The following is a 26,229-nucleotide window of genomic DNA, read 5'->3' as shown; positions in this document are numbered from 1 at the left end:
ATACAGCTTGTCCAACTTTAAATACAGTATTCAGAGTACGGATTTTACAGTTATTAAAATGTAAACTCGCACAAGCCGGCCTTTGAGGGGAGGGGCTCAGAGATATACCTAAAAAGATTTTGATTTTGCTATACAGATAATAGTAATTTGTAAAAATATTTTGTAAGAAATTTAGTTTACAAACCAGCAAATTGCTATGGATCACACAAGGTTTGCTCTTAGACTGCAGGTTGATTCTTCAAACTGTCATCAGATGCAATTTTATCAAATTAAGATTAATAAATAGGTTTGTGCTTGAAAACCAAATCTAACTCAAAGCAGTCTAAAAAAAATAATAACCCACAATTTGATACCATCTCCGTTATAAGATTGCAGTAAATAAATATTAGAATAGTAAAAGTTTTCAAATTCACTAGAGCGCTACATCTAACAATAAGTAGCCAACAAACAATTGTGTAATGGTTTTATTAAAAAATATATATTTAATATGCGTAATTCCAGATGAGTGTTATGGTATAAAGAGTGTCTTGGTCAACAGTCAGTAGGTCCACACCAAATGGTTGACATGCACAAGGTAGATATAGATAAAAGGTCAACACAAACAAAAGGTTGACACTTGAAACGGTCAACATGAGTTTTGGTACTTATGTAATATCTGGGCTCCCGTTTTTCTTATGAGCCGGAGTCCCCTCGCAGGGCTCGCTGCGCTCGCCACGCTTCGGGCACGGTGGCTCGCTGCGCTCGCCACACTATATAAAATCAACTCCATGCGTAGTTGGATAGTAGGGGTATGAAAAAATGGGGTGCATTTAACATGGGAGCCCAGATAATACATAAGTACCTGAGTTTTTCATGTTTTTTTGTTGTCAATTTGTGACACTTTATCATTGCAAATCGGACACCATGTGAATGGTAAAGTATAAAAAAAAAAGTTCAAAATGTAAAAAAAATCCAAATAAAAACCCCACATGTCAACCTTTTTTATGTGCCGACCATCACAACGTCGACATTTGGTCTATGTTCACCTTGTGCATATGGTGTTGATCTATCGACAGGATACAGATGGAGAGGAATAATGAATTATACTTTCAATTAAAATGTACAGGTTACATAATAATAATACTGATTCTGTTTAAAGGTCCGTTTAGCCATACTGGGAATAATGTATCAAATATTAAAAAAAAGAGTGAAGAAGCAACCGATTAACTTCTACCTGTCATAATATAGAATATACTTTATAAATACTACCAAGAAGCTGATTGGTTACTATGGGAAACTTCCTTCATTCATTTTACTACTGGATACATCAACTTCTAAAACCTGTATTATTATTTTATTTGGCCAGAGTACTATCTCAGTGGCTACTTTTTTGGTACGCTTACCAAATAGTAAACAATGGAAATACTTCTGTTTATATGTTACAGAGTTTTCCCGTTAATATTGGAATAAGCAGATTTTTATGGTATAATTTAATATCAGGGTTATCTTTTAAAAAAATTCTAAAACTAGCACATATTTATCAATTCTAATTTTTGGACTAATTACCATAAATAAATAAATAAAAATAACAAAAAACTCCCCCTGGCATTTATTCAAATGTGAATACTGTCATTTTCCCTTATGAACATGCACTGTGCTTCAAGTATTGATGCTAATTACATGAGTGAGTGCATTGCAAAGTCTTCATGGCACAATTAACAGACAAAAACCTTACTGTACAAGATTTGTATTGTGGTCAAGAAATTCTATTTTCACAAACATTACAGGTTCTAAGTGATTATCTATACAGATCAGTACTGCTACCAGATTGATGGTGCTCACTCCTAATCCAGTTAAATAGATTTTCTGGTGAAAATGGGAACATATCTGATTGTTTGGGGTCACTCCCACTGAGGAACACTTCCAGCATCAAGCTCAGAGTCCAACCTAATGATTGGATATTACGGTCAATGTATCTATCTTACATTACTAATTATTGCACAGTCTCATGGGTCACAATGGCTTCTTTAACTATACACACATATATTTAATTTTTTTTCACATTTGCATTCTATATTTTAGTATGTATAAGTAGCACAACATTTCCTAACATTTTATTCCATGATACCCCAAACAATTCTTTCAAATGTACAAACTTAAATTTAACAGACAACCAGCAAAGCTAATGGAAAAATAAAAAAGATTTAGTGAAAATAGAAATAACATGGGCGTGCCTATTTTTCCAAACCATATACAACTAGACATATATTTTTCCATGTTTTTTTGTGTTTAGACATAACGCCTGAATATAGTCTACTCTACATTTCCAGTTCATTGCCAAGTATTGCATGGAAGGAGACATACTGTACAGTGCTAGTCTATAGCTGAGTTCCGCCATTGTCTAGACTATAGGGTTACTCACAGGAACACTCCACTGCTAAAGTGAAGGATGGAAGTGATGATGTTTGTTCCTAAGACATGGGTATGGTTTCCACAGATTAGAAAGGGAAGATATATGGGCCTTCTGACAAAGTACAGGAGTCCCTAGCCTCTTCTGTAGTAAGATAATAGGTCAGTTGGAAGCAACTAATGGGTCAGTCCAAATGTTGGTGAAGGGTGTAACTCACCTTTGCAATGGCATAGACATGTTGACAAAGGCCCTGCATCTCACACCCCTCATGGGCAGATCTCACCACGAATTTGCACAAATTTGGACGCAGCCCAGTTGTGAACAACATTGTGCGAGTCTTAGCTGACGCAAAGTGTGGCTGTTGCTTCACTAACTTCCAGGTGCTAGACCACCACCCGCAATTGGATTGACTCCTAGTGATATGTTGTCTATTACCCTCCAGTTCAGGATGCCTGGCACAGAAGCTCTGTCTACCGGCTGGTGCTCACGATGAGAACCTGAGGAAGTTTTTAAAGCTTGGAAAACAGTACCACAGCAATTCATGGAAATCTTCAATCTGACCTCTTATGACTCCTATAGATCATTACTCACATCATTTACTATTATCCTAGGTTCTCACTGGCATAGTAGACATTTTGGCACAAATTTCTCATATCATAAATAAAATAAAACCGCAATTAAGATCAAATACACCAGAACAGATGTCACGTCATTAAGCAAACAGAATAGATATATAAATATATTTTAAATAGTATTATGGTCACAAAATAAAATTTAAGGCATCTGTTGGCAATGTCACTATTAAAGTCCCGACATCGAGAAATAAGTTTAACCAAATCTGAAATGGGTTGTTAATTATTGTCTTGAAATGACTGTGAAATGTTGGCAAAATATATAGTTTACGTATCATTCACAATAGCCTCCAGTGTTGGGGTAACACTTATTATTCTGCTATACGGAAATACCACTGCGTTACCCACATAATACCACAAAGTAATTGTTCACTCCGTAATTAACTTTACGTTTTTTTCACTTCACTTTTTTGACATTTTAGCATATGTCATATACTTCTTTCTAGTTAATATCAATATTCTGCTAGGATCATTTAGAAAGGTACAATAATGAAAATCTCACAGTATAATGCCTTATGCTGTTTCTTTGCAAATATGCCCAATTGTCTGAAAAGAAATGCCAGCATTTGCAGAGTTGCCAATTTATTTTTTTTGTGGGAGGAACTGCGGATGGGCATAAGGTATGTGTAAAACAGGGTTAGGCGCATAGGAGATAGCCTAATTTCATATCCATAATTTTAAAAAAAAACTTAGTTTTTTTTTGCAGGACATTATTTAAATGGGAGTTAAGGGCTGAGAAGTAGCACCTATTGTGTGTTAGATGGTTAGTGGGTGACTGCAGAGAATTAGATCCCCACACCTAGCAAAATGTGGGTATCTGCCTACAGTGTGTATTATGTGTGAGGCATTTTGGGAGAGTTTTTCTATTATTTTTTTTTTAAAGCGGCAATCGATTACACTGAAAAGCCAGTTTGCTTTTGCCATGTAATTGATGTCCACTTGACAATAACCACCCCTTTAAAAAAAACCTCTCAGGTTGGCCAATATCCTGCACAGCTGCTGGACTCACACAGCATAACCTCCAGCTCCATGTGGAGCTTGGCTTCAGCAGCTTATGCAGCCCACACACGCACCGATTCCAGCGTGCGTTGTGGGCTTAACTAGCACACACAGCATCGCATCGTATGCCTTGTGCATACGATGTGCATGCGATGCGATGCTGTGCTAGTAAAAGCTAGTACAAAAAGTATGTGCAGCACATACTTTTTGTACTGTACGATGAGGTGCCGCGGGAGCGCGCACCCCATCGTACAGCATCGCACCGCCGGCATCGGCGCGTGTGTGGGCTGCATTAGTCTTATAACACACACACCTGTCCTCCCGGTGCAAATGTAAATTACTATTCAACATATCACAGAAACAATTACAAACTACAGCTATTGTTTGAATAATCATCAGCCACCAATAAGATTTCACTTATACAGTATGTTTGAATATTATTCTTTTGCACATGTCTCTATTACTCAAAAATATTTATAAAACAATTAAGTAACAAAAATAAAAACTTTTTTTCCATATAGAGGTTCCTGTAACACCACGCCTTTTCCATACCAGTTTGGCAGGTGTTTCACATTACTCTGTGCTGTCGTTGGTGTGAAAATGCTTGGATTAGCTGTTTGTTGGCTCCCTATTTCAAAGTTGCACATGAGTTGATATAATCTGTGATCCTGTTAACATTATAATGCTCTTATAGATTACAGATATTTCTAAACTCATCATCTTCTATTATCCAGTTTTAATATGTGCATTAGGTGCTTTAGCCCTAGATAAGCGCATTTGGAAGTAAAACTGTGAAACATAGAACATTCTCAAAGACATAATTTGTATACTGGGCCAACTACTTTCTGCTGCCTTGAAAATGCAAAATGGGCTTGATTGCATCTTTGAGAAACAGCAATCACAGTAGACACAGACTCAAAATCATTCTCCACCAATCATGCTTTAGTCATTAGAGTGCACAAGAGGTCATAGAAGATGCAAATAGCCACTTTCCCCTCCTTATTATCCAAATATGAAGCACCCCATGAGATGAATTCAATTAGCCCCGTTAACTTAACGGGGCGGGTTAAATAAAAGGTGGCAGCATCAGGTTTTAACACCCAGGGTTATTCAATTGCAGACAGTTTCTTTCTCTCCTTTTAAATCACCTGAAAGTAGGTGTTAACAGATAGAATCTGGAAAAAGTTCTTGGACCTGTTTGTTAGCACCGTTTGCACCCAATAACAGGCTATTTATCGTGTATTGCTTTTCGGCCCGCACAGGTTCTAAAAGAAATCCCTATTAAGTGCAGCCTGCCTTCTTGTTGATTGAATAGTCCCGGGGATCAATTAGCCCGCAGTAAATTAGTGCATCTTACTGAATCCCCTCATGTCTCTTATATATGGTACAATAAAAACATGTCTTAGCACAGATGTTATATGACTGAACAAAAGATTTCATTTAAATTGCAGGAAATTTTGACTCAATCAGAGTCAAAATTTCCTGCAATTTAAATGACATCTTTTGTTGTGGGTCAGGTGCAAAGTGGCTTTGTTTGCATGATGCTATGGATTCCAGCTTTACTATGTTATGAAAACGCCAGTTTCCGTAGGGGCTAATGCCAGGATCTGAGTGGCTCCAAACAAGGAAGCCACTCAGCCCACTATTTGTCTCTGAATAGTCGCATCCCTTATTATTCATATTGGCAAGAGATGCATCTGAAACAGGCTACTTTCCGTATGCATGACTCAAGCTAAAAAAAAAAAAAAATGCATGCGCCTGTATGCGTACAATGCAAACTGGATTTTGGTTATCAGTTAGTTTTATTCATAAATAAACATATTCTAATATAAATAACAAAACTTTAATAAAAAAAGATTCAGGGGCAGAAAGATCCACTACCTCTTCTGCCAGATGGCTTCTACCAAGCTACACCTGTTGCAATACACAACAATGGTCCTCTTCAAAGTTGTTGATGGTTTAGTGCAGGGATGGGGAACCTTCGGCCCTCAAGTTGTTGTAGAACTACATATCCCAGCATGCCTCGCAACAGTTTTAGCATGGCCAAATAACAAAACTGTAGCATGGCATGTTGGGATGTGTAGTTCAACAACAGCTGGAGGGTCGAAGGTTCCCCGTCCCTGGTTTAGTGCATCTAACCAATGTGTCTTATAATTTCATGGTTACACAGCCAACTAGGGAATCCTAACACGTTCTACGCTTCTATACAGAATGACAAATCACTGACTTGGACTAGGAAATGTAGCAATGCAGATCTGCACACGTTATTTTGAATATTAAATGCAAAGAAAAAAAAAAAAGAGGGTCAATAGTCTACACATGCATTTGTTTGTTTTTCTAAAGATGTCCACAGCCATTTATTGTATATCATAGGCTTTAAATTAGCAACCAAACTTTATATAAAGGATCATGGCATCCACTGAATGTTTGACTATCATCAGCATGTGAAATTGGAGGCTTAGCTTAAAGGAAAAAAAATCAAAAATGCCTTTCTTTAGTGCACCTACAGTCTATAAACAATAAAGGCAGCCATTTTGAGGGCTCAGCTTATATTTATAACAATGTGACCTATTATTTCACTATAAACAAGTGACACCATTAAGGCACTTTGTCTGTTCAAGATAATGCATCCTGTAAATGCAAGAGATATTAGTTATCTCACTCCTGGCTCCAGGACATTTAGTTGGTTGCATTCTCATCATTATTGGTTCATCCCACAAAATGGCTGTCTATGTATTGGCACACCTCAATGAATTATGACATGATTTTTGTGGTAAATTAGAACATTATATATATATATATATATATATATATATATATTATATTTATCTACTGCTATGGATTTAAAGGCTGAATATTAGCAATTAATCTATGCTAAATATTCTGCAAAGTGACGTTTATAAATTTAATTCAATACATTTTCTTTATATGCAACATGTCCATGCCATATAACTGTGGTATATATTTTTTTGTCCTATAGATCAAGTGTCTTTTCCACCATAGAACCAAATTATTAAAAAATGCATTACCTTATTTTCTATAATAACAGTAACCTCATGGCTTTATTTCCATATCCCTATGCATCCTTTTTCTGTGAGAACATCCCAATATTTTGTGGCAAAATTACCTAAAACTTATGGACAGGGACAATCCCAACTGCACAGTTGGTGGTGTTTGGTGGGCTGAGGGCATAAGCTTGGCGGGTGGGGCTCATATAGTTAAGAATGATGGGAGGTGTACATTTATATTAAGACAAAGTGAAAGGTGCATATATAATGTATGAATAGCTGTCACGGCTTGCAATGAATCTTAATTTCATGGAAGCCCATTAACAAACCCAATAATACAATCTCCTTATTACATGTATGTCTGTAAAAGAGGACTATGCTTTTGCTTACAACAATGAACTAGTCTCCAATTTTCATTCTATGCACAATTTCTGAGTAATACTGTATTCTACTTCAATAGCTTTTGACATTTTAAACTGTGATTGGTAGCAAAATATATGTAATTAGTCTCATAAGAAAAAACATACATGAGCAAAGTAATTCTGTATATTTACAAGAACAATGTTATATTTATCTATATTTGATGAAATTCATATTGATTTTATTTTTCTTTCGCTTATCCTATGCTGACGTAAATAGCACTGCTCTTCTGATTATCCACAAATGAGAATTTCTATATGTATATATATATATATTTTTTAAATGGAATGACATCAGTGCCCAGTTGCAGTGCATCCCTTAACAATGAAATTGGAGTGTTGTAATAATTTTATTCAAAGCACAGAAATGACATCACAATCATGAGACTTCTGTCATCACATGACTGTAACATGCCAGAAGGTTCAAATAAATAGAAAAATATATCTTTAGAACTGCATGCGCCAAAACATGGTAATACTGTAATTGTACATGCAACTACAAATGTACAATGCTGCTGTAATTAGAAATTTCTCTTCATTTCCTAGCTACTTTTATAGGCACTTAAAAAGAAATGAACTATTAATAAATGAATGGAGTACCTCAGCCAATGGAGAGTAACAATAGTGTGAAGGAAAGATACAAATACGACAACTGAACAACTATTCTGTGTGGCCCATATCATCTATAAACATTTCCTCACCCAGTGGTGATATGAGAAATGTATTACTGTATATTTTAAAGTAGCTGCTATGATGCACAAATGTGTAGCTTCCCATATTGTATCACATTACATACTGAATTAAATTAACATATTACTAGTAGGCGGAGCATAATAGATTTGTATATGGTGTGGTAAAAAAAAAAAAACATTTGTGCATCATTCACCCTTTATGCCATTTTTAATAACATAGTGCTAAATATAGAAAACTGTTGTAGCCTATAGCAATTGTTTGCTTTCATATTCTAAACTGGAACAGAAAAATGCCAGAATCTCATTGGCTGCTGTTGGTGTTTTCCCATATAGCACCATATTATTAAACAATACTTGCTTATTATTGAATTTGGTGGGGTTCTTTGTGGACCCCGAGAGTGATTTCTCCTGGATTCCACCCACTCCACTACCAATATGTAGGGAGGACTTTATGATGTGATTTGTGGTGAATAATATTATTATAGCCCCTCCCCCTGTTGTATACCACCATGGCATTGTGCAGCAGGAGACGGGGCTATTATGACATGTTTTGCGTTGCAATCTGCCCTAGTCAACTGGACGTCATCTCTGGGAAATATAAAAAGTAGATCGGTATGTATTAAATAATATTCTATTATTCTCTGGGTGAACCAAAATATTTTGCAATGAGCATATAGGGATTGCTAAATGATTCATCTTGTAAATATTGATCAAGAATAATAATCTGTGCCATATGTATTAAGCATCAGTCTATGTGTTTCTTGTGCAGTACATATTTTACATTATTCTTATTTGACATAAAGTCATACATAACATTTCGTTTGTCATTCCAGCTGAATTTTCTATATTTCTATAATTTATAATCTACCAAAATAAGGATTTTTACCATTCAGGAAAGTGGTTCATAAAGACAACTTGTACTTTAGCCGTTTCTTTCAAAGATAAGTTTTGTTTTAACAAACAGTAAACACATTACAGATGGAGATTCCTCCACAATCTCCATGTACCTGCAAAATGACTCCTTCTCCGCTACCGAACTGCGGAACATTTTAAGTATTTGGTATAAGAACCGTTCGAGGAATTCTTATGTGGCTAATGGATCATAGAGTAACTGAGGCAGTGGCCCATATTTTTAAAGTGAAATAAAATAGAATAACAAAGAATAACTCTCTATAACGTCAAGGGACATCTGAAAAGATCCATGAAGGGTTTACCAATCCTATGACGAGATTGATATGAATGCAGAATATGTGATGATAACAATGAATCTTCACCATCGGGAAAAATGACGGCCCCCTTTCTGCGGATGAATGGGCTGTTCTCACCTTGTGCAGTTAGTACAGTCTTAGGACTGTTTTGTGTCCCTAGATTTAATAGCTTTAAGAGCCAGTGAAATTTGTGGGTAAGCAACATAGTTTAGATGCAGATTTTTTTTTTTAACGTCTCCTTTTTTCAGAAAAGTAAAACACCCGTAAAAGACAAAAAAAAAAAGCCCACAAAAATATTTAAAAAAAAAATAACTTTTTCCACTTTTGCCCATTCTTGTTTGTGTCTTCTCACCAGTGTCTACATTGTCGCCTGTTCTCTTCCATCTTCCCACCATACCACAGCTTCAAGACAAATACTGAGCTTGTTTCTGTCTGTTTGGATGGAATGCTCCTCAGTTAAAGCCACAAGACTGAGGTAAAACAGTATATGATTTGTGCTAGGAAACAGTAACCAAATATGAATGTTCACCCCTTGTTCCCAACTGTCCTGCAGAAAGAAATGACGAGAAAATGGATGCATGTTTTGTTTAAAATCTTCCTTCCAGTGAAGTTAAACAGATGCATTTGAGTCTGGCACATCAGAACTGATACCACTTCTTGTCTTTGCATTTTGTCATCATCTAAAAAAAGAAAAAATATGTCAGTATATTTAGAATGCACTTTATTTTTTTTTTTTTTTTACTATAGAATCTGATATGTATTCATCTTGAATGCTGAGAAATTAGAGCTGAATCAGAAATGTATGCAATGTCGATGCTGTACACAGTGGAGCGATTATTTGTATCTGTGTATGTTCCAAAGCCAAACTGCGCGCATACATTGATTGATTGGTTGATTGATTGGCAAAAGCGCATGCACAGAGGATTTATTTGCTGAATGAGCGGCAGGAAGTCATCGTTTGCGGGAGGTAATGAGAAATGCAGGCTTGTCAGGGCCATTTTCTAGGCAGGCGGTAGTCTGTCACTGAAAATACACTTACAGCTGGAGTACCCTCAGCGTTTTAGGAGAGCTGCTCAGTCTGAGACAACATAACTCATGTGTTAGTATCATTGGGTGACCCATGTATGTCCGATGTTTCCACCTATGTGTGTAAGCAGGGAATGGAGGTTGCTGGAAGTGGGCGTTGCTATGCACAAGAAGGCATCTGAGTCAATAGCATATATTTGCAATTGTACAGAGTGCAATAACATCTGTGCGCATTTGCACTCATCTCTGTATCAGTCCCATTGCTCAGTGTAGCATAACATAGATAGGTAACAGGTGACACATGACCTACTTAAAGGTCAGCTACCTCCCCTGCAAGCATCAACCATGGCACATCAGCCCATATGTAATAGGTTGTGAATTACTGGTCCTGGCGTGATTTCAGTGAGGATTAAAGTGGCAATTATGTTTAACATAAAAGCAACCTGGTCTTGCTTTAATGCTAATTGCCACTTTAAATCTAATGCTGTGTACACACGGGGGCGATAGGGGCTGAAATCGCTGGGAATATGGTCGCTGAGCGACCATATTGCCAGTGATTGGAGTGTGCACCAGCGATAAATCGCCGGGTGCGCGCTCCCGTTTTCAGCCCCTGAATGGTCGCTGGTCGGAGGAGCATGCTCCTCCGACCAGCGACATCCCCTGCCTCTTCACCCAGCAGTGTTTAAATTTTCATCTGCGACCATCTCTGGTCGCAGATGAAAACGGGACATGGGGCAATATGATTGCTGAGCAATATATTGCTAGCAATATATTGCCAGCGATCATATTGCCCCGGGTGTACGCACCTTTACAGTTATCTCACTCTTGCTGTGTACACACGGGCGCAATTATGTATGAAATCGCTGGCAAATGGTCGCTCAGTGACCATATTGCCAGTGATTTCATGTTCAGCCGGCGATAAATGGCTGGGTGCGCGCTCCCGCGGCCAGCCCTTCATGGTCGCTGGTCGCAGGAGCTTGCACCTCCGATTCTTGCTAAAAATCCCTGGTCGCTGGTGCACAAAGCACTGTGCACCAGCTACCAGCGATATCTAGCCTCCAGCGCCGGACAGGACCCGCCGCGTCATAGTGTGTCACACGGCCTCCTTCCTCCTCCGTCCCTGCCCGCGCATACAGCACAGAAGCTGTTGCGCAAATCTCCCCCCCACTGTGCCAGCACCCACACCTCCTGCGCGCCCCACAGCCGCACTAGCCAGTAAGTGCATAGGCTGTATTTAGATGGCATTGGTGTTGGGCAGCATGATTATGTTCATGCTGCCCATCGATGGTGATTTGCACCATCGGTGGGCAGCATGAGCATTACCATGCTGCCCCACACCAATTGTATGTGACCTCAAAAAAAAATGAAGGGGGCATTGGTGTCGGGCAGCATGATTATGTTCATGCTGCCCATCGATGGTGATTTGCACCATCGGTGGGCAGCATGAGCATTACCATGCTGCCCCACACCAATAGTATGTGGGCTCAATATAAATGAAGGGGGCATTAGTATCGGGGTGGCAGGGGCCGCACGGCTGTCTTGTGCCCCCACACCCCTGGCAGGAGCGGGGCACTAGCGGCTGCTGCCGCTAGATTATCCTGCCCCTACAAAGATGACCTCTGCTACATCTGTATATACACTTTTATTCCCTTCCAGAAGGACTTCCCACAACCCATGTCAATCATAAATGAATTTAAATAGAGGGTAAAAAAAATCTAGTCAAAATTGCTAGCAATTTTCAGGGAAAATTGCTGGTCCCTCTGAAAAACTGGACACTGAGCAATATATTGCTGAGATATATTGCAAGTACACTGAGCAATATATTACTCAGCAATATATTGCAAGCAATATATCTCCCCCGTGTGTACACAGCATTATTACACCAGAAAATTGCAGCCTATTACATATGGGTCCTATTGTTGGAGAAACACTGTGACAAATAATCTGAGTCTTGCCTGTAACATTTCTCCTTGAAGTCCATTAGAGTGCTTTATAGCCACAGCATGTAATGAGTCTGTAAACACTCTGTGTGCAGCAGAGGGAGCATCTAGAATCAGTGCACCATCAACCGGATGCTCACAGTACATTCACTATAATGCCCAAACATCATTGGTTTCTAGCTGCAGTTTTACTCACTGTTACACATCACTTAACCCTTTCAGTGCCAAAGGAATTTGTCAAAATAGGTGTAAAAATTAGCAAGCAAACATTTTTTTATTTATTAAACCTATGTGTGCCAAAGTTGCTGTTAGAATTCCTCAAAATATCCGTTAAAAATGCCAGCACCACTCGCAGCGCCTGTTCTTTTTTTGGGTGCAATATTTAACTAAACATCAAATAATTGACTTGGCTGTAGTTGTATTTATTTATTCTAAAAGAGCAGCCGCTGTGAGCAATGCTGGCATTTTTAGTGGATATTTGGAGGATCACTCACAGCAATGTTGCCCCTCAAAGGGTTAAGGCAGGAGTGGCCAAACCTGTCCTCAAGATCTACCAATGGTGCATGTTTTCCAGGCAACATGTGGATCTATAGTAGTAATAAATGCAGCAGGTTTGAAAATGTGACCATTAGTATTAACTACAGCTGTGCAGCAGCTAGGTGATCTGGAAAACATGGACCGTTGGTAGATCTCGAGGACCGGTTTGGCCACCCCTGGGTTAAGGGATATGGCCCCAACATAATTAGATTAAGATGGATTATGCTGCGGTTTTGTTTTGTTATTTAAATCACAGGTTTTATTAAAGGCAAATCATGTCAAGTTTTCCCCTGAATAAAATCATCTCTTTAAACCACATAGCAAAACTCACCAAAATCTGTGGATTAAAAACCCCAAGATTCTACAGATCCAAAATCTACATGCTCCTTTATTCAGGGGAAAAGTAATAATATAGATGGATTTGCTTGAACTTCAGCTATACTACATCCATTCTATAGGTTTGAATGACATTAAGGGGCTGATTCAGAACTGGTAACAAAGCATACGCACACACATAAAAAAGGTAAATCAAAAAACACTGTCCATAATTTGTGGGCTACATGCACAAACAGTGAGTATTCACTTGCATGCAAAACAAACACACCATTGTCTGGTGGATTGGAGTATCCAGAATAGACCAGTTTGCTTTGTTTGCTTTTGAGACAGCTGTGTCTCTGAGTCTAATTCAGATTCTGGTGCCCTTGTCTTTGTCTCCAGTAGAAAAATACCTCTTTTTGTTAGACCTGGTCGCAAAGCTACTTTTTTATTTAAGCAAATGGACAAAACCATGTGCACTGCAGGTGGGGAAAATGTAACAAAGAGAGTTAGATTTGGGTGAGTTATTCTGTTTCTGTGCAGGATAAATACTGGATACTTTATTTTTACACTGCAATTTAGATTCCAGTTTGAACACACCCCACTTAAATCTAACTCTCTCTGTACATGTTACATCTGCCCCACCTGCAGTGCTGCATGGTTTTTGGTAAAATAGCAGCTCTGCATTGAGGTCTGAAATAGGCCTTGTGTCTACACTGGCCCCAGCAGCTCTTCCTTGGGGCCAGATATATCAAGCTTCAAAAAGTGATAAAATGGAGAGTGATAAACAACCAGCCAATCAGCTCCTACCTGACATTTTTCAAACACAGTCTGTGACATGGCAGGTAGGAGCTTATTATCACTCTCCATTTTATCACTTTTGAAGCTTAGTGCATCTGGTCCAATGTGCTAAAAAAGTGGAAAATGATAAGGCACCAGCCCATCCGCTGGGTTTTTTTTTTTTACATAACAGGAGTCGATTGGCTGGTGCATTACCACTGCTTATCACTTTACCGGACTTAAAACATCTGCCCCAATATGACAAGTTATATTTTAGAAAAGGATGTCTATGGAGGAAAAAAGTAATACTGTTAGTAGTTTTGATACATTTGTGAGTTATTCATATAAATGTATACATAGTATTACATCAAAAGAACATTCTATCTCCCACAGTTAAATAGGTTAAGAATGTAATACAGGTCGGGTATCCCGTATCCGAATTATTCCAAAAACCGAATAATTCAATTTTTCCCCCCTAACCCTCTTTTAATACTTACCAAGTCCTCCGGCGTCCACGGCAGGCCTTCAGCATCCTCTCCAGCATCTCCAGCGGTCCCAGGAGTGCTTTGCGCGAGTGCACGCGCGCGCCGGTGACGTCACCGGCGCGCCTGGGAACTTGCGCAAAGCACTCCTGGGACCGCTGGAGACGCCGGAGACGGTGCTGGTGGCCTGCCGTGGACGCCGAGGGACCATCGGGGACCCACCAGGGGCAGGTAAGTATGGCAAAAAAAAAAAAAAAAATCCCAAAACCGGAATTTTACCTTATCCGGAATGCTCGTAGTCCCGAGCATTTCGGGATACTCAACCTGTACAGCAATTCTTCATCTAGAAAGCTACTCAGTGTGGATTCAGTATTTAAATTAATAAAATTTATTAATTCAGGAAGTTATTTAAAAGTTATTTGAAAAATGACAGGAAGGAGCTGATTGGTTGGTTGTTTATCACTCTCCAATTTATCCCTTTGGAAGCTTGATACATCTGGCCCTCAGAGAGATGGCTCTGATTGTCCGAGATCTCTGTGTATTGCTTACTAGGAGGTTGCTGAGGGGGAGCTGCTGCGCATACCCAGCGGCAGCAGCTCAGCATTCTTCTCTCCTCCAACCCAGAACCCTCCACCTGCAGGCGGAACAAGCAATATCAGGAAACCTTGCCCACTGACATAATCAGAACCAAGGAAACCCATATACATCCCCACCATCCAGGTACTCTGGAAAGTGCATACTCCTGTATGTTGCTTTCTCCTTACTCATAATCTTCCCCTAATTCATTTCTAGGAAGGATTTGCCTGGCTTTTCTTACTAAAATGAGGCTACTGTCGTCATTGTGTGCCTGTTGCTTTCACTGTTCACTGTAATTATAATAATAACAACAGCTTTTTACTTGGCGCCAACATAATCCATTGTGCAGAGTGGCCACGGCAACTAATAAATGTTTGATCAGACTGACTAAATCAGTGCAGATTGTTTTTTTTGTCTTATTTTTATGTTGCTATTTTATTTTAAAAATTGACTGAAACAGTATGTATGGCTTTGTGATTGAAAGTTGGTTTGGAAGATATTTCTTTCCAGAACAAACATTTGGATTTTGTAAGAGATCACAAGAACGCCATGTTAGGGCGTTCATAGGGCACCACGGACGGTGTAATGGTTAGCATTACTGCCTCACAGCACTGAGGTCATGGGTTCGATACCCACCATGGCCCCGTGCTTGCGTGGGTTTACTCCGGGTACTCTGGTTTCCTCCCACAATCCAAAAATATACTGATAGGTCAACTGGCTTCCAACAAAATTAACCCTAGAATGTCTGTGTGCATGTACATATATGTGGTAGGGAATATAGAGTATAAACTCCAATGGGGCAGGGACTGATGTGAATGTTCAAATATTTTCTGTAAATCGCTGCGGAATATGTATGCGCTATATAAGAAACTGTTAATAAATAAAAAAAATGATTTTTTCGCCAGTATCCATTCAATATAAACAGGATATTTCCTTAAGCTGTGCTAGATAGTCAGGTCATTATAACGGGCATGCATGCTGCAAGACGATGCTGGCAATGAGGACATGCATCCTAAATGTGTCTGCAAGCGATACTGTATCTCAGTCGCACAAAATATGTTCCATGTGTACTCGGAATTACATGCATTGCCTACCTTACAAACCAGGCTCCACGGATGCTGCGTATTTATTAAACTTTGCACTGTAGTATTTTTGTTTAATACATAGCAAGATTTCCTTCCAGCTGAATCTTTTTACCCGGGTCTGCCGGAGGGGCCCGGGTCCCACGCCGCCCTTCCCGGGCCGTTGCAAGGAGATGGACAGTGTGGAGTAGAGAGGACAAGCTACTGCTGCAGCACAGCCTCTCTCCCCCACTAAGAACATGCTGCTCAGTGCCTGTGTGCTGAGCGGGGGAGAGAGTTAGCAGCAGCCTGTCCCTCTCAGCCTGTCCTCCTTCGGCCTGGTCAGCCGACCCGTACACAACCCGCACCCCTTGATAATTTTTTTTTAACAGGGGCGTGGCAACACCCTCCTGCGTGCCACACCCCCTTTTTTACCAGGGCGCAGCGGTGCTTTCGGCGGTCCTGGGTATGCACTTGCTATTTAGTAAGTAAATCTGTATTACTAACTATACAGAAGATTTAGCTCTGATGCCCCTATCCCTGGCCTGATCCCTAGCTCCCAGGCAGCACCATTTCTTAAGACAGAACTGGAAAATCAATTAAGTTAACAAATCTGAATTGGCGGAAGCGGGGATGAACCAGTCACAAATCTTCACCCTCACCCTGATCTGTTTTTCATCCATCAGTAAGAAGGAAGGACCATTTTGTTCTGTTAACTGGATAGAGACCTTAGTGAAATATATAGCTAGGTGGAAGTGAAGATGAAATGAAATGTGTCTGATACCTCATGAGCATGTTTGGAGAACGAGTCCGCACTAGCAAGCATGGCCGCTGTCTTATCTTCTAATTCTCCTAATTTCTGCCCCCTCTCGTCCAGGGCCCACCTAGCCCGTGCTAGTTCTCCAGCAACGCCAGATGCTGCTCCTTTAACTCCTTCAATACCCCCTGGTCCAGGAAAGTGCTGAGCGAGACCTCTTGAAGGTTTACCAGATGCTGTTTCTCCAACTAAAATATTGAAAGCAAAACCATATAGTCTTAGAAAACTTGTAGCACACAAAAATACCAAGCACCACATACTCCCACTCCAGACCACACACATTGGCACCACACCCTTTCCCCTTAAACACAGTAAAACCCACCAAGAAAACCAAACAAGGCGTGTCTGGACCGCTCGGGTGGAAAACCGATGCGGCTGCGTGACATCACCTGAGGTGACACTAAAATATGGCCTACCGGCGCTTCACATTGTGGGGAGGGACCCGGCGATTGGGGTGGCTGTTCCCTGTGCTGGGTGGCCCCCCGCACCCTGCCATACTGTATAAACAGGTGAGTGTCTTATAATATATTTAAAGAAAAAACACAGTTACACTGCGGTCATGTAGTTAACATTACTTTTGGATATTTGCAGTAACTAAACTATACCTGATTATAATATTTGTGTATATAACACTTTTATAAATTGTGTCTTTACAGAGTACATATCCTATAGCAGTCATGTGCCATCATCTTTGGCATCCCAACTGCCTTCACATGTCTGGCACCGGAATAGATCAGTATCCCGATGCCGGAATACTGACAGCGGGGATCCGATCTGTAAGTACTGTATGTGGGGCTAGCTAGCGGGCAGCTGAGGAAGGGGGGTTAGGTTTAGGCACTAGTGGAGGAATTTAGGTTTAGGCTTTGGGGAGGGGAAGGCTAGAGTTAGGATGCAGGGCGGGGGGTAGGCACCTGCAAGGGGAAATTATGGTTGGGATGCAGGGGGTGGTAGGGTTAGGCTTCTACAAAGGAGGATCATGGGGGGAGGTAGGGGAGAGTGTTAGGGTGCTGTTGGAGCCACTGTCCAGCGTTCAACTATCGGGATGCCAGAGTCGCTATTATGACTGCCTGCATCCTGAGCGCCGGGACACTATATGTATCCCTTACATCAACATACTTTTACTGTACTGAAAACTATGTTTACCGGTTTAGCCTGTCTGGGTGTAAGACTAAGCAAGCACAAATCCAGATATGAACACATTGTGGTAGTAACGTGCATATGTACAGTAATCCACCACATCTGATCCACACCCAACTATTAGGCCCAATATACTTGTAGTCAACAGTAATTTACTAGGACAGCTCACTGCTAGATGACTGCTCAGTGCTTTACAGAAGTATTAGAGCAAAAACTTAATATAAGAAATATAAATAATTGGCATAGAAATAGAGGAAAGATGAATAACTTACAAAGATCCTCTCTGTCGAGTGATTGTGCTCCTCCCCCGAACAAGCCTTTGAAGAAACCTTTATTAGGAGCTTCTGGTGTTTCAACTGGAGTGAATAGCTCACCTAACATTTCCTACATAAAGGAAAATGAAAGCTTTATAGATTTCTACATCCAAGAAGTATTTGAGAAGAGATTATATTCACTACCAGTAAAATGGATCAAACTTATTACTGTTATTCTGACTTCATGAGTTACTTCTGATAATGGGGCAGATGTATTAAGCCTTAACAAGAGATAAATGCAGGGGTGATAAGGAGATATAAACATCCAGCCAATCACCTGCCAACTGCCATGTTACAGGCTGTGTTTGAAAAAAGTCAGTAAGGAGCTGATTGGCTGGACGTTTATCTCTCTCTATCACCCTTGCATTTATCTCTTGTTAAGGCTTAATACAACTGCCCCAAAATCTGTTGAAACACTAATGAATTGTATTTGCATTCTAAGAACACAGTTAAATTAAATCATACTTACTTGGTGCAGGAAGAGACTCTACTACCAGTCTTCTGTTAGATCTTAAAGCTGAACTACTATGTACTTATCACATGAGTTTTAATAATCTTCTGATTGCCCCATTTGGGGCATGTGCTTTCATGGATGCCTCATTTCTTCTTACAAACCTGAATAAAAACTGCGGCAATGGGATGTTGCATGTTGCTGAGGGAGGACCAATCAGAATCCACTAACAAGTAATTTAAGTTTATACCCCTTTCACTTCGGCAAAATAACCTTCAACCCAGATCGAGGTGCAGTGTGAAAGCACCAAAGTGAAATAACCCGGATTGAGCAACCCAGAATATCAATCCAGGATTAAAGTAGGGTTAAACATGGGTCGATGTGCAGTGTGAAAGGGTCTGACTCAGCAGCAAAAAGGGCTGTTCCTGTATCTCCTTTTAACCTCTCATCTTTGTGAGCTAGAAATTTTCAATTTTCAATGATATCCATAGTATTTACAAGGGTGACCTGGGTTCAGTGTAAAAGGAGCAAACCCAGAATCAACCCGGGTTGAAAGTGCAGTGTGAAAGGGTCTGGCCAGGGCAAAACCTGTTTTCAAAATCCCAGGTCAAAAATGGTATTACAGGCTAGCAACAATTGGTTGTAATATGCCTTTAGATGGTTTTGAACAGCCTTTTTTACTATTTTTTTTTTAATACATGTAACAAAGATCCACTTTAAATCCATCTATAGTATTTTGCCTTCATTATTTCATGTCCTAATCATATTGTGGTTCGTTACTGAACTTTTTACATAGGTAACTGCGCCCGGTTACCTCACTACCATAGAGGTATATGCAGACAAAACTGTGATGCACTCCTGGATCTCAGAAATAACATTTAGAAGCCAAATAATCTCCAGAGATTTTTTGGTGTTTGAATGTTATTTTTATTTATATATATATATATATATATATATATATATATATATATATATATATATACAGCGGGAGTAAGCGGCACTCAGAGTGCTTACTTTCAACTGACGACGGAGCCTGCGAGCTCCGAAACGTTTTGTTTCCTGCACATGGAATAAATATTCCTATTTGGATTTCACCATTTACCACTGACTCTGAGTGCCGCTTACTCCCGCTGTATATCTCTGGAGGACGTTCACCCTCTGGCTAGAGGGCACCGGAGCAAGTTACCTGTTGGCATTTCCCTAGTCCTGAGTGCCGGCCTCCTCGTCCTATATATATATATATATATATATTTACATACATACATACAGGTTGAATATCCCTTATCCAAATATCCGTCATCCAAATTATTTCGAAAACCATACATTCCAGAAAGTGGAACAAAAAAAAAAATCTTGCTAAAAGCACTACTGGTTACATTTGTAACAGCGCTACTGAGGACATGATATGTAACTGGCACTACTGGGGGCATCTGTAACTGGCACTACTGGGGACATGATATGCAACTGGCACTACTGGGGACATCTGTAACTGTCACTACTGGGGACATGATATGTAACTGTCACTACTGGGGACATCTGTAACAGCACTACTGAGGACATGATATATAACTGGCACTACTGAGGACATGATATGTAACTGGCACTACTGGGGACATCTGTAAAAGCACTACTGAGGACATGATATATAACTGGCACTACTGAGGACATGATATGTAACTGGCACTACTGGGGACATCTGTAACAGCACTACTGAGGACATGTTATGTAACTGCCACTAAATATCTACAAGAAAATGATTGCTTGACATTTAAATTCAGTACCTGAGATAGTACACAAACTTTGTTTCATGTTTTGAAACCTTGTTTTAAGCACAAATAAAATATATTATGTGTATTTTACGCGTTTGATGTGTTTATACAATATATATGCAATATACCTCAAGATACCTCATTGAAATATAAAAATATTATGAAATACGGAATAATCTGTTATCCAAAATTCTGATGGTCCCGAGCATTTTGGATAAGGGATACTCAACCTGTTTTTACATATATGCTATGTTTACCAATTCCACCTTTTAAAAATGCAGTAAGGATCGGCCATTTACAACAAAAAAAAAAGGAATATTTACGATGAAGATTAAAAAACTATTCCATAGTCATCAACATTTTACAATCATAGAAAAATGCCTAAAATACATCATTAATTCTATAGTCAGTCAGGGCCTCATCCCAATAAGACAGTTGTGACTTTAGTCATTTTAAATGCAGGACCTAGTTTGCAGTAAGGGTAGCTCGCACCATCCCCTCTAGGCCTGTTTCCTTTATGTCTCAGATTCCCAATGCTGGTTGTTGTCCTCTACCCCATGTAACTATGGAATAAGAATGGAGTGAGTGAGACTCACTGTAAATATTCCTCTTACACCAGCTGTGCCCTTCCTTCTGTTTTAGGTATCTGTGAAGCTATGTGCACAGTATGCAGCCCTCAGATCTAATTGAATACACAGATGTGTCCACATACATCCTTGTCTATGTGCTATAAGTTGTTTGAGGTCCGTGTGACTCGGCAGCACAGAGCTTCTATCAGTGTGATTTGAATAGTTACAGAGTGCCTTATATGCACAATGAACTGAAAATGATGCACAAGCAGCTGCTGTTGATTAAAATTATATACAGATGGAGCCCTCCTCATTAAGCCCTTTAATAGGATTAAGTGAGTAATAGGATTACTCTGCTAATCCCCTACTGTATTGTACAATGTATTGTATTGCTGCTGAGAACAATAGGATAGTCATGGCTAGCCATGGTGAGCCACGACCTAAGGAACAAAGCTGAGAGGGGCTCCAACTGTATGGCATGCCTATTATGTGTGTGTGTGACTGTCGATTTTTAGTTTTCTGGAAAACACTTAAACATAGAATTTTATATACAGATACAGCCGCACCCAGAATACAGGCATGCCACATATCATTTTAATCAGAAGAAGCTGGAAGTATGTCCTAGTTGCACCATTTTCTGCTATGGTGAAAGTTGCATGCAAAGACAATCGGCACTACTGTGCCTAGAAGGGTTGTTTAGTGGCCAATGAGGCTAGGTGTATATGAACACATCTACATGAATGTTACATATTTCATTCCTAAAAAAAACTGTCCCAGTAGCAATTATTGGGGAGTGAAAACTCAAACTGCTAAATATTCCAGAATAATTTAATGAAGTTATGGTTTAAAGCACAGACAGATGTTACCTGTAGGTTCTCGCAGGTTTCTTGACTGTAGGTAATTCTCTGTATTTCTGTAGGTGAGACGAGATACAAAGCCTGCCCATTGTTTGTGAAGCAGAATGTTCGGGCTATCCGCATGTTGGTTAGCGGTAAGTAATTTACATCCAACAGCGGCCTTAAACTTGGCAAACTTATGAAGACAAGAAGAACAGACAGATATTTGTATCCTTACACCATGCAGACTCATGTATGACTTATTTGAGTAAACAGGTTAAATGCTGCAATGTAACAAATATAACTCAGAACTCAAATATAATTTATTAAGGTAATTTTGAATAGTGAGCCATATGTACTAAGCTTAAAAAGTGATACAATGGAGAGTGATAAACCCCCAGTCAATTAGCTCCTAACTGTCATGTCACAAGCTGCGTTTGAAAAATAACAAGTAGGAGCTGATTGGTTGGTGGTTTATCACTCTCCATTTTATCACTTTTCCAGGCTTAGTACATCTGGTCCACTGTATACTAATAAGTGATATCTAGCAGAATGAATACCAACTATACTGGATCCAATGCTTCCTTTGTAATTCTCACAGTCAATGATGAGATGGTACCTTGCCTATACTAGTACATGGTATCATGCCACAAATAAATTACAATGTTATTGGCCATCCAGGCCTTATTCCTGCCCTCACTACTCAATGTCCTATGAATACCTACATGAATGCATATATATATGTGATCACATTAATAAACATAACATAAGACAATTATTCATTGTGCTGCAGTCATTGTGCCAGACAGTGCCTCTAGGAATAGAAGTTCACAAATCATATTTTTATATTATATAAAATATACAGTAGAAATACATATTCATAATATCAATGGGAAACAAAGGTCTCCTTCAATTTTTTGTAACATGAATTATTTTATCTTTGATTATTTAATTATTTTCCTACTAGGCATTAGTGTTATTGCAGGAAACTGCCAGCGGAATCATTTCCCTGATGATTTGTAGTAGAGAAATGGGTGCCGTTGTTATACAGTATGTACATTATAAAGTTACAGATGAGTGACCGTCAAAACACATAGGCACAGATGTGCTCAGAATCAGCCCCATAAAGTGTTATATACAGAGGAAGTCTAAGTCTGGCCATACACTTATACGATTTGTGCCCTCTTTGACCCGATTCCGATGGATCGAGTGCCCAACTCATATGTGTCTAACCTCCGATTCTGATCCAAATCGATTTATCAGATCCTGCAGCACTTGCTGGGGTCGCATACGATATATTGTAAGCTAAAGGACTGCATATGATGCATCATACACAGTCCAGCCACCAGGGAGCCCGGATTACACGTCCTATATGCATCAAGTCCTCTTTGGAAAATAAGAGAATACAGACAACCCTTATGAAATATGACTTTTACACATGCTGATATTGATTCTGATAACTATGTAACATAAAGGAAAGCTCCACCTTTCCAAAATACATTTTATCTAAATTCAGAGCTGTATTTTGGAAACAGAACCACTTGCCTGGATCTTCTGCATGCTCCTACAAGGTCTCCCTTGGGTACTCAAGGAAACTATGGTCATGTTTGGAAGGAACTGCACAGCTGCTAAGAAGTCTGTGCATTTCCTTGATATTAATTTCCATGCAACTTGAGCCAGACAGACTCCAAGACAGACACCTCCTGTTCCTATTTGTGAGATCTGAGTTCTGCATCTGGGGATGCAGAAACGGATGACCATTGCGTCCATCAGTTGTGATTTGCGATGGTGTCCGACACTGGCCATGCTGCATAAGCTGAGGCTTACACAGGTTGGGCGCAGGATTGGGAAACACGGGTACAGGAAGCCAGCCTCCGATGATACAGACCCTGGAATCGTCACACCTTCAAGTATAGTACCAGGTGTCACCCTACCTCCCCCTTCTGGTTTGCATACAAATATGAATTGGGTCCTATGTACCCTGTGCAAGGCAGCGAGTACACGTACACACCCTCACATGTCAGGAAAATATCTGAAGAGCTTGTAGTTAACAAATAATAATTATAAAGGTGAACAGTAATTTTTTGCTTAATTGTGACCATAAATAGTCATCTCTATGTTAAACATAGTTTGACATAATCTCTCTATACAAAGAAAATGATATATTCCTCTCTTGTGTATAACAGTTGGATATATTAATTGTTAATATTCCTTAATATGCATTACACTTACCTAAAAGTCATAATGTGTCCATTGGCACAGAAACATGCAAGGCAGGTGCTATTACTCATTGCCACTATATCTCCACGGAGGACAAAAGAAGTCTCTGTAATGTTGTGTTTATAAATGCAGTTCTGGGAGGGCAGTGAGATCACCTTCGCCTGTTTTTCAGAACATATCACTGCATATTGGTGCTCACTGATTTCCTGAGATGAAGAGGGTGAGACTGAAACCGGTCTCCGCTTTTTCAATCGCTCCCTATCATCCTTATCTTCAGGAACGTTCTGTTCCCTCCAGGGTTCAAATGCTGGTGGAATTAAAGCCCCTAGAGAGTCCAGAAATGCCATTCTTAAGATTGCTCCCTTTAGCCTTAGAATTGTTCCTGCGAAAAAAGAGGGACCAAAATAATCATCCATATATTCTCTGTACAGGTATGGCTGACATTCAGTAAGTAGCAGTACAAGTGGATGGCTCTAGTAATGGCCATTATAGCAATGATCAGAATTCTGCCTTTCTGCAATGCTTAAAATAATTCCATAATCAATAAATTGTGTCTATAGTAACTGTGAGGTGCTTTACTGGGACTCAAACTGGTATAAGGCTATCTGCTGTAGACTGCAATATAGGTTCTCAGGACCCTAAACAGTTCATGTTTTCCAGGTCCTCGCACAGAAAGTAAAATACTTAAGTCCACCTGTGGATCGTTTGTAATGTGTCAGCGAGTAATGAATGCACCTGTACACCTGCTAGGTGATGAGTAAAACAACTGTTTGTGGGTCCTGAGAACCACTGGACTATACAGATGTTCCATGTCATTGAGGCATCCTATGGTAATATAAAGCCATAAGAGATTACATCATTCTGAAATTCCCTCCATTTAATGCAGAAGGGTTATTAGATTTGAAAGTACAAATATTTCCCCAATACATACTTTTGACATCAGAGCTACTCATTAAACAGCTATTATTTACCAGAGTATGTATGTATGTATACACACACACACAGTCACAAATGCATTGTAACATTACAATCAATATTGAGTAAAATGACCTGTCAAGTTGTAAATGTCATGTACAAGTTGTCAAGTCCCTTCCCATTTAACCAAGCCTTACATTCAACAAGAAACCCATTTCCCATTTAAAGGAAGCCATATGTTCAACAAGAGTTTACATACATGAGCGATTTCTTTTAGAAATATAAAAAGGTAATCACTGTGCATCGTACTTACCACTTGGAGATACAATAACAGGCTGAAGAAGTCTCTGGTCGCCTCCCGGTGGCAAGTTTAGAACAATAACTAACACAGTTCCTAGCGTAGTTCCAACCCATAAGCATGGGGCTGTAGATATGTCAGGTTTCCTAGTGAAGGTCTCACAGAAATGGAGAGCAGATATTGCCTCTCGTGACTCCTTGTCTATGCTGGTCACACTGGAACTCCGGGACCGGCTGAAGGAGTTGTCTCTGACATCTAAGATTAAGACAGTCATGTTAGATCATAGTGATATTAGACATCAGTTTAATAAAACATGTACAAAGGATCCTAGATGACATCAGTGAGCTTCCAGACACATAACAAAGTACAACTGTGTTTGTCTAATAACCTATTTAATTCTGCTCACTAGAACCATATTGTCATGAACATGTCCTGATTCCGCACCATAAGGAGGCAATCATTTCCAGCAATCTTAATAAAACTTTGACATCATTGATTTGGCCTTTTTTTTTTTTTAAAGTGGCAATCATTTACACTAAAACCCCAGGTTGATTTTGCCATGAAATTGACTGCCGCTTTAAAAAAAATTGGAACACTCTAGTAGTAGTAGAAGTAGTACGTTTATTTATAAGGCGCCGCAAAGTGTCCGCAGCGCCGTACACAGCAAACAAAAAACAAATAACAAGGTAATGTACAGGGTGTGTTGAAAAATACAGTATGAATAGGGGTATAGCTGCTAGAACTAAAATCAGCATCAGTTCAGAAGTAGGTGTCAAAATTGTCGAGGAGACTGAAGATGAAGTAGAGGAAGGGAAGAACAGGGCAGGAGCACAGGTGAG

At 39.6% G+C, this 26,229-nt stretch overlaps 1 protein-coding gene across 6 annotated transcripts in view; it reads right to left on the bottom strand.

The window, feature by feature from the left end:
- Positions 1-446: 446 nt before the first annotated feature.
- STXBP5 (syntaxin binding protein 5) overlaps positions 447-26,229 on the bottom strand; it is a 385,959-nt gene continuing 360,176 nt past the window's right edge. For all 6 annotated transcript variants that reach the window (XM_083176191.1, XM_083176190.1, XM_083176193.1 and 3 more), the window contains 6 exons: positions 25,406-25,645; positions 24,190-24,559; positions 21,988-22,153; positions 18,291-18,402; positions 16,849-17,069; positions 447-10,027 (listed from right to left, as the gene is read on the bottom strand). In XM_083176191.1, the coding sequence (XP_083032317.1) occupies positions 9,986-10,027; positions 16,849-17,069; positions 18,291-18,402; positions 21,988-22,153; positions 24,190-24,559; positions 25,406-25,645 (1,151 nt within the window). In that variant the 3' untranslated portion in view covers positions 447-9,985. The remainder of the gene's footprint in view (positions 10,028-16,848; positions 17,070-18,290; positions 18,403-21,987; positions 22,154-24,189; positions 24,560-25,405; positions 25,646-26,229) is intronic.

Source organism: Crinia signifera, chromosome 3 (genome assembly GCF_055691185.1).
Source record: "Crinia signifera chromosome 3, ASM5569118v1, whole genome shotgun sequence".
Lineage (NCBI taxonomy): Eukaryota > Metazoa > Chordata > Amphibia > Anura > Myobatrachidae > Crinia > Crinia signifera.
This window is presented reverse-complemented; position numbering and strand designations above follow the sequence as displayed.